Below are 10,889 nucleotides of genomic sequence, written 5' to 3' on the forward strand. Positions count from 1 at the left end.
GCAGAAAATAGAAGAAATCACAGTTAAAACACAACTTGACAATGAGCGTAACTCAATCATAAATTTAACTGCCCTACAAAATAAAGTATTGCCTAAAATCACCCTACAAACTAGATTAATTGAAACACAACAGCTCGAAATTCAGACTCTCAACCAAAATTTAATCTAATGTGAGTCTGAAGTAAACAACTTAAAGCAAGCTAACCCAATAAATGGACAAGCAGGTGCGATTCAAGTAATCTGTAGCGGTAATGAGAACAATGATCGTCAACTGCCGAAATTTAATGGACGAAGCGGTAACCCAATGGAATATCTGCGCAAACTTAAGCGATATTACGAGAGAGGGATCGAAAGGAATATAAACTGCAATCAAACTGAATACCTTAAAGACCTATTGGAAACGTCATTTGAAGGACCCGCATCCCGATGGTTGCAACTAATCAGATCAGACATTTTTGATTGGGACCATTTTGCTAAGGAATTTGAGTGCAAATATTGGAGTCAAGCCGACAAAAGAGGAATAAAAGCCAAGATTGAATCTGAAAAATATCGAGCTAATGGAACCTTGAGCCGTACGGAATATTTAACAGAACGAGTACTTTTATTGCAATCCATCTCCCCTAGTTTAAGTGAAGAGGAGATCGTATCATTATTGGCAGAGCGATTCGATCCAATCATCCAGGACAGTGTTAATGTGCAAAATATCACCACAATAAGAGCCATGGAACGATTTCTACAGAAGGATGACATTCGAGACGGACCGAAGAAAGTTAAGAGCTACAACAACAGTCATCAGAACAGCAGACCGTCTAGCCCTAACATACAGAACCCGCAACGTTACCATGATCGATCTACTAACCAACAAGCTTACGTGCCTAAGATGAACCGCCAGAACTTCCAACACAGCGATAACTATGCACAGAACAACCAACATCATAGGAATCAACAAAATTACCGATTCAACAGAAACAATGGTAATGAGTCCCAACAGTACCAACGGGTGCACCGAGACTACAAACCATATCAGCGTGACCACTACCCAGACCAAAACTACAAATATAATCAGAATCACCCTACCAAGGAACAGAACCAACTATGTGCGATGTATAGGCAAAATTCCAACTCGCCTAATAACCCGAGTACTCCACCCATGGATCCACAACTAAACAGCCACCATTCAAGTTCTCGTGTTTCACGATCTCCACAGAGGTCGGAAAACCACTCGGCGCTGTAGATTACGGCCGAGAAAGAATTATGTCAACTGATTCTTCATTGAATACAGCGCCAAAATACGAAATCCTCGGTCAATCTAGGAATCATATACTTAACCATATTCAGACAAATAATATATTATGTGATAAAAACTTTCTCTTAGAAGATGAATCCGAAACTAATGTCAACAAAAATTACATTCAAATTAATTGCCCAGAAATTAACATAAAATTAAATAACATCAACACAAATGCCTTAATTGATTCAGGTTCATCAGTTACATGTATAGCCGAATCATGGTTTCAAGAAAATAGAATAAATCTACAACCATTTGAAGAACTCCCTGTAAATAATACCGTTATAAAAACTGCTGTAGGAGAAAAGAGTAAGCGTGTTTCCCGAACAATATATGTCCCAACCACAATTAATAAACATACCGTGCTTACTGAATATTTGATAGTGCCAAGCTTAATAAAGCCAGTCATCCTTGGATTCGATGTACTATCCGCCCTTAAAATGGATTTGAATTTTAATACAAATGAAATCAATATGCAAATCAACAATAATAATGTTACAGTGAAGTTTAATTTGCGTCATCATGAAGGACAAATATGTCAAATAGTAGTTAATAGTAATAGCCATAGGCAAAATAATAATATAGATGATAATTTTGATAATATGATGTACGATGTGTACCACAATAACGTAATATATAATGAGTATGATAGCACAACACACAACTTCAATGATCAACAAAGTAATTCATCAAAGGACACCACATTAACATTTGAGGAGATTAGTACATCGTTAGCACCAAACACATGTATTACTCAGGAAGAACAAACAATTCTAAGTCAATTATTAAATAATTACAAACACATTTTCTCTGAACAACCAGGCATATGCAATAAATATTCTCACGATTTGCGAGTAGATAATCCGCAACACTTTAAAAGCGCAACAGGCTGTGGTTTCCTAGACGCGTAAAGATGCGCAGCGGTTTAGATGCGCTGCGTCTTTTATCCAGGTCCTAAAACGCAGCTGACGAGAGTGGTTTCCTAGACTGCGTAAAATACACACGGCTGATGCGTAACATAACTTCACGGGAGAGATTACTGGTGGTTACTATGATCATACGATAATTTAGATAATGACATGGATATTTTGGTATTAAAAGCTTTGCAGAAGCGTAAGGAGTGATAAGTACATGATTAGGAACTGTACGTAGCCCTCTCGGATCTTTTAACTGTAGTGTTAAAGCAAACTTGTCAATTTAAAATGTACACAATACATCTTAATTTACCCTGTCCAACTTTGCTTTTACTGTTATTATATTTACCTATTCGGGATTTACCGAATCGATGAAAATACCTTTTATAACTGCAATAAGGATTTTTATACTTATACGCCAACCCCGTAAGAAGTTTGGGTACTATGCTAGTAATTAATATAGGCTTATTACTAATATGTTCAGGAGTTCAGAAAATAATTATGGGGGCTCATATATTTGGGAGTTGGTGTTGTGCTGACTTGAAAAAAATATTTGTCAACATTAGGTTTATTTACTAATAACAACAATAAGGAAATATGTGAGGACAAATTAACTGTAGGGAACATGTAACAAGGGAATTCAATATTAAAATTATAGTTATGGGGAAATTAACACTACATAACGATTAATATGAAATATAATACTATAAAATTTTAATTGTATGAACAAAGTACTTCCATAAGAGACAAATGCAATTAATTTTTCATTTTTATTGGAGAATTCTGCCTTCTGTACAAAACTACTTCCGTATGCATTGCACAAGACATGTCTAAAACGCAGCGTAACTCAGATTTGACTGCTCTGAAAGCAGTCGGTCAAATACGCAGCTATTGGTGCGCGCGTATTAGATGCGCGCGCATTAGATACGCAGCCTTGGAAACCGCTTACACGAAACTCCATAAGACAAGTGTGCTGCGTCTTAGATGCGCACACGCAGCGCATCTATTACGCGTCTAGGAAACCACAGCCTTATCCGGTGCCACAACAATATCAAGATGCAGTACAAAAAGAAATTGATAGGATGGAATCCTTAGGAGTAATTGAAAGGAGTAAAAGTACATTTATTAACCCCATAATTCCAGTCATTAAGAAAACTGGAGAAATCAGATTATGTCTTGATGCCCGAAAAGCAAATGAGATTATTATTCCTGATTTTGAATGCAACAGAAGTGTAAATGAGATTCTTGGGAAATGTAAAAATGCAAAGTTCATAAGTAGTATTGATCTTACCGCATCATATTGGCAAAATTTGCCAATATGAATTTTCAGGATAGGAACTTCAGAATAGGAATTTTCAGTAAGTGGTATTGAAAATTCCAAACAATATACAGCATTTCAATTCAGAGGCAAAACCTACCAATACACTGTAACACCATTTGGTATCTCTACCTCACAAGCCGCCTTGGTTCGAGCACTAGACAATGTATTTGATTCAGAAGCTGAAGATTTTACTGCAATTTATGTAGATGATATCTGTATTATTTCACCAGATTTTGAGTCGCACATAAAACATCTAGAATAGATATTTAAGAAATTAGAAGAAGCCAACATGACAGTTCCATTCAATAAATCAAAGTTTTGCCAAAATTCTGTACCATTTCTAGGGTACACGTTAACAAATGATGGACTCCAAATGGACCAGAGCAAAGTGGAACCCATATTGAATTTCCCTACCCCTAAAAACAGAACTCAACTTAAAGCTTTCCTTGGTAGTATAAATTATTACAACAAGATCATAGATAAATTTTCCGCAACCACCCAACCCTTGATGCGACTAACTTCAAAGAAAAACAAATTTGTTTGGACCAAAGAAGATGGCGTCACCTTTATGAAGATTAAAGAACTATTTCTAAAAACATTTATTAACCCGATAATTCCAGTCATTAAGAAAACTGGAGAAATCAGATTATGTCTTGATGCCCGAAAAGCAAATGAGATTATTATTCCTGATTTTGAATGCAACAGAAGTGTAAATGAGATTCTTGGGAAATGTAAAAATGCAAAGTTCATAAGTAGTATTGATCTTACCGCAAAAAAAACTGGCGGAAGAACTGGAAGAACCTTAACACATCCTGACCCGTCTAAAGAGTTCTTCTTACAGACTGATGCTTCCGACTATGCAATAGGTGGACATTTATATCAGTTACGAGAAAATGGAGAGAAAGCTGCCATCATGTTTATATCAAGAACACTTCAACCATTCGAACAGAGGTACACAACAACTGAAAAGGAACTCCTTGCCATAATTTATTGTCTACAGAAGTCTCGATATATTATCCTTGGAACAAAATTAACTATTATCACAGACAACCACGCACTTACTTTCTTAAAATCTTGCCGCCTATTAAATAACCGATTAGCCAGATGGATACTCACTATACAAGAATATAACTTTAAAATTGTTCATTGTAAAGGTATAGATAACATTACTGCTGACACACTAAGTCGCCTTTCAATCGACCAATAACACTCCATCTCATATAACAATCCAAAGGAATTAACGATTCACTACATTGAAAACATCCCCGATCAACAACTGAAGAGTGCATTACGAAATCTACCACAACTGCAGAGAGAAGATATTAAACTACAACCTATAATTGAAATACTTGAAGAACAACCAAATTCAGATTTTGCACAAAAATTATCAAATAATTTCCGCATCTATAAAAATACTCTTTATCAAAAGTTATTGCAAGAAACTTTCATATTTCGTAACATGAATCGAATTATAAGGAAATACCTATCTACATGCGATACTTGTCAGAAATGTAAGATCAGTAACCAACCATTGATGGCTACTTTGAAAGGAGTGCTATGTACAGGAAAGAATGAACAACTTGCCGTTGATATCATCGGACCTCTTCCTACCAGTGTGTCAAACGTTAAATATATTCTTATAGTCATCGATATATTCACAAAATTTGTAAAATTATATCCCATGCAAAAAGCTAATACTAAGACAATATTAAACAAGTTATTTACATTGCACTTCCCAAATTATGGATATCCAAAAAGAATCCAGTCAGATAATGGAACCCAATTTAAGAGCGGAGAATATATTCATAAGATGGAACAAAATAATATTGAATTAAACTTTAATCCAGTGTACCATCCATGTTATAATCTTGCCGAAAGACCAATTCGTGAAATAAAGCGATGTTTGCGCACATATTGCTCCAATCAACACAAGAAGTGGGCAAAATATATCCCCGACATTAATGCAGGTCTCAATGAGCTTTACCATGAATCAACCGGATTCACACCCAATGAATTACAATTTGGTGTTAGAGATCGCCGATTTTGGGAGAAATATTTATCTGAAAATCCATTCAACACCGAAAACCCTATAGAACAAAAGCTTCTGATTGCTAAGCGTAGGTTGGATACCAAAAGACTCAAGAGATCAGCAAGATTAAATCAAAATCGAAAACCTCAAATATTAAAAATAAATGACAAAGTATTAATAAAAAACACATCCCCTCTCCAGAGCCATCTATGGAGAAACAGCAAAACTTTTCGAAGTTTATGAAGGACCGTTCTTCATCAAGCAAATATTAGGAAAATCCACGTATCATGTAACAAGAGAGAATGAAGATATTTTACTCGGACCATATCACATATCTGCTTTAAAACGATACATAGAACCAATTATAGAAGAGGAGATGTCAAATGGTGAAGAAGATCTCAGCGACATAAACTCTCAAAACATTGTGTAAATAAAATCCTATTCAATCCATATTAATCAAGTGTCATAAATTATACTAGAGGAGATCGTCATGAACCTTAATCGCGAGTGCGTGTACCCTTTTCCCCATTTCCTAAGTGAAAACTGTGAAAACATATCCTTAACATCGCTTCTATTACTATTCCCCTGTGTCAGGTCATGAACTATCTTAACCCTCACTAATTTCCCCATTTATGTTTGTTCCTGTGTTTATGTAAATTTAGATTAAGAAGTTTCTAATCATCATCATCCAAAAATATCAATCATTTATTGTGACCCATAACTAGCTTTAAATATAATTCATACTAAATGATTCATGAATTCCATTTCATATTCGTTCGAAATTTGTCCTTCATTCCATATCATACAAATTCCTGAGGAGATAAATTGTAATATTTCATTTCATTTCATTCATTATTTAGTATTAAGTTTTTTTTTTATGTTAACTTCTATTCATACACCTAATAATCACTCCTCAGAAAGACTGCCCTAATATTCATTTTCCTAATTTATATAATTCCATTAATATGTTCAATTAATCATTAATAATATTCATTCATAGCCTATATTTTTTTACAAAACCCACAACCTAATCATTTATTAAACATGTAAGAGTAATACATACATCAACAATGCACATACATACATACAATGCAATACATCAACATTTCTTATAATATCATTTCAAAATTAGTCCTTAAGGAATCAAAATTTAAGAAGCAGTGAAAGTGATCCCATGTGTTCAATAATGAGTGATGTGAACATTGAAATTTAGAGAGAAGGAAACCATTGAGAAGTTGAAATTGTTAGAAGAAGGACTCAAAATTTTACTTAAATCGAATTCATTCATCAAGAAGACCAGTTTCAAGTTATATCACAGTAGCCTAAACCTCAAGAGGACTCAACTCAATCATTATCTTCAAAATTAAGTATAACCTTTTCTTTAAACTCTTTTAAATTTTGTACTAATTGGACTTACCTTTTGGACAACACCAAAATTAGATTTTCCATTGTTGAGATTGTGTAAGTTTAACACTTAAATTAGGCCTATTTGGACACTATAAAATTTATTAATTATTAGCATTCAAGCCAGCACGACACCCTACCCTGAGATATATCACATCTAAATTATTTGAACCTTCAAGTTATTATTCAAATTTATCTTTTATTTCAATTTAATTTCAACCCTATACACCATTGTCAATCCTTTCATTGTAACGTCAAGCCTTTTCTCATTGCATGTTAATTGTTCATTTGTTTAAATAAAACACCTTTTGTAATCCATATCTTTGTTAACTTATTAACTTTAAACATTTATAGAGTAGGCCTAGCCTAAATGAATATTGTAAGGTGAGTTTACATTTTTATGCAATTACTTTTTATAGCCACCCCAAGTAATGCTACAAAACCTATCACTTATTTTTCAAATATTAATTAATTCTACCTTCTGTTCGGAGTTCTCTAACAATTGATGAAAAATTGCCTTGGCATTGATGGACGTCAAACGCAGGCAGAGGTGTAAGGAATGAACAACTAAGACTAAGTAAACCTCGACAACACTCTACACTTTTACACTCAATTAGATCAGGCTTCTCTTTGAATAATTTAATAAACTGTTGAATTACGATGTATTATTCTAAGTCAACAGCATGAATGGAAAATCTTCAAACAAGCCTTTAAAAAAGTTTAGTAAAAAGTCTTCAAACTGTCTTTATTTTTAGCTGGCGCCCGGCAAACATTCTATTCCTCACATACATAATATTTAGAATGTAAAATTAATCAAATTGCATTTCATTGATCACTATTACAAAATTTAATATTTTGTTGCAAAATTTAAAGTCAAATAACTCCTTCAAAGACATTGTTGATATAAAAAAACTTTTATAAATTATGACAAATTTTCCTTTTTATCCAATAGAATTATAGGTTGACAAAAATAGTTCGATAAAAAACATAGCTACAGATCTTTTACAAATGTTTATTTAACGATGTTAAAGAATGTTAAGAATGTTTAAGAATGCTAAACATTTAACACCAGTGTTTGTTTTAACTAGTCAAATTAAAACTGTATAAAACACTGTGACGTGATTCAACACTGTCATTATGTATTCTCATGCTTTAAAACTTTAACTTCACCTGCGTTTTCCATTCGTGTATTTATTAAATGACTTCGTATTTTAATTATATTTTGGTAACTCTGTTACTATCATAGATATCCCTTGAATAAGAATTCTGTGGTTATTAAATCACATTCATTATATCACCTTAAATTCTTCGGCGAATAAATGCAGAATTTAATTTGTATCAAAACAAAGAGTGTTTACATGTTGGTCGAGTATGTGTAACTAATTGATACAGTAGGTTTAACTAAAGTCATTATTAGTATTACACATATATATATATTCTACTTGAGGGATTAAAATGATCTAAAAATTGTTAGAGACTAAGTTTATCTAATTTTAGAGTAAACAATGAAGACTTCTAGATCATATTTGCATAACATACCCTTTCACTTGTATAAAAAACACAAGCTTGAATTCAAATACTAGCACTGCTGTAAGCTAACACGAATAAAGGTTTTTTTTTAATTATAATTTTGAAATGAAATGAAACTGGGAAATTGAAGGATTTACGTTTGTAGAAGTGTTGTAAATTGTGATAATCAGTTTTCTCACAAATCACAGGCAAGTCAGCAGATAGACGCTTCTCCAGTTATTAAGTCAACAACAAATTACTGGTGATCTTGATTTATAACTGCTTCAGACAGGGTTGCCGGTGACGATATTGCTTAAAATTACATTTGAATTTTCTTTGGCTCTGTCAGCGCAAAGTTTAATTTATTCCCGTTTATAGCTCATGAATTATAATGCTACAAACGTTTTCGTAAATAGTTTTAGCCCGACACCATTTCTGTGAACTCAGATAGACATTCAAGATTTTATGAACTATTATTTGTGAAATATTTTGTTATTATACAAAAGAATAAGTTAATGCTCAAAGGTGAATAAGTCATCCTTAGTAATTTAGCAGTAGGCTACTAATTGTTATACATTCAAATATACTGTAAATCAAGCTCAGTTAAACTAATATAGTATATGATCTAGGGTTGGATCACTTTGGTTATAAGAGGAAAATAACAAAAATCAATTTGGTAATGTTTACAATATTAATTTATAAATACCCCCGCCGCAGCAAACCTGCCGACTAAGCGAATTTCCATTTGCCTGAATTGATTTTCAATTGAATGTATTTAATTAACATTAGGTTTTATGAGTACCTAGGCTTGGTGCTACAGGGAGGGTAAAAAGTGTATTTTTGGTAAAATATGAATAACTTTGTATGAAATAAATAAATTTACCAAGTTTGATTAAAATATATCCATAAACAAGCAAACTACAACATTTTACAATATTCTCCATAAGAATAACATGGGAATTTTAAAATAACACTTTTTGAATTTTCTCCGTAACCAATAATTGTACAAAAACACTTGGATATACTGAATTATTTCTTTTTTTAAGCTCTTTAAAAAGGTCCGGAGAGCAATTGGGAAATTTTGTGTTTAGAGGGTAAAAAATTAGAAAAACCAATTTTTACCCCATAAAACCCCCCGTAAAACCCTGTTCCCATGGTCCGATCATGCTGGTTCGCGAACTCATTCAAGTTTATCCCACCTTACACCTTCAAACCAAATTTCATTAAAATCGGACAAAAATTACTCAAGTTATCGTGTTCACGGACACATATATATATAAATCTATATATATATATATATATATATATCTATATATATATATATATACATATATAAAAATTTGAACGAATTGTGTTTTTGGCCTCTGGGGACATCAAAATGAAAAAGTAAATCGGTCCCGGGCCTAGGTCTTACCATGCCACCTACGGTAATAGCTACTTCCCTATAGGGAAATTCGCTAAAAGTAACAATTGATAGTGCTGTCCATGTTAAAGACTAATACCACACCTTTTTACCATTGAAACAGCTAATGTGTGTTGTTAGATATTTTCACGATATTAACTCTTTCCCATTAGGCCTATAGTTAGTAAATCAAATCGGACTTATCATATATTACGTGACTTGCCTGTATCTATAATTGATTGTAACATTTTTTTACATGATAGGGATATAAGTAATAGTGACTTGAGATAAACCTTGTTTTGATGTTCTTTGTCAATTAATATTTTGTTTTCCACGCGATCGGCCTCCAGGCTTGTCTTGTATTTACCAAGGCTAGAACGCCCTCAAACTCTGGGGTGTTAATGTCTTGTCGCAATTAGTGGAGTTAACAAGAAATGCAAATGAGGAAAAGCTCTTGGAATAAACACGGTTCTTGTGAATACACTGAGAAGAGAGCTTAAGTGGGAAATCGTCTTTGGATGTTTGTGTGATATGGATACACACAATGTATAAACAGAATAAGCGTATCTAAGCTCAATGTATAGTAAACTAGCTCCTCATTAAAATTGGTAATATATTAAAACCTTATGGTTATTATTTATAAAATACTAAAGTCTGGTAAGTTTTTAAATAGACGAGTGACAAGTTTAATGAACAAGTCGGATGAAGAACCAGAGATAAGCAATACTACTGCAAATCACATAAAACGGTTTCTTGAAAAATATATAAAAAACTTAAGAGGCTTTAAAAAAACCAACCCAAATCAGAAATCAAGGTCGCGCAAAGTAATCTTCCATAATTTATTACAATGACGATTGGATGGATGGAATATGAAAATTACTCTTTCGAAATAAAACTAATTTCATATCCTTACACCAATGTAAAATTATCCATCCCAAAAGATTTGTAAGTATTGTGTAAAATGTCTGAAACAAGTTTTGTTAACACTTTCCGTTTCTGTTTGCAGCGTGGCTCACTCATTT

The 10,889-nt window shown here is 33.1% G+C and overlaps 1 protein-coding gene across 1 annotated transcript; it reads left to right on the top strand.

Annotated features, from left to right (window-relative positions):
* Positions 1–304: 304 nt before the first annotated feature.
* Positions 305–1,234, top strand: LOC128987379 (homeobox protein 2-like). Its single transcript, XM_054408200.1, has one exon. It carries the CDS (start codon positions 305–307, stop codon positions 1,232–1,234), a length of 930 nt encoding a protein of 309 aa, XP_054264175.1.
* Positions 1,235–10,889: the final 9,655 nt, after the last annotated feature.

This window comes from Macrosteles quadrilineatus, unplaced genomic scaffold (assembly GCF_028750875.1).
Source record: "Macrosteles quadrilineatus isolate MER2022 unplaced genomic scaffold, UCM_ALF_1.0 Scaffold_2__2_contigs__length_208266976, whole genome shotgun sequence".
Classification (NCBI taxonomy): Eukaryota; Metazoa; Arthropoda; class Insecta; order Hemiptera; family Cicadellidae; genus Macrosteles; species Macrosteles quadrilineatus.

What these genes read in the sequence shown, in the direction of transcription:
- LOC128987379 (XM_054408200.1), top strand. Translation starts at nt 305, where the DNA reads ATGGAATATCTGCGCAAACTTAAGCGATATTACGAGAGAGGGATCGAA.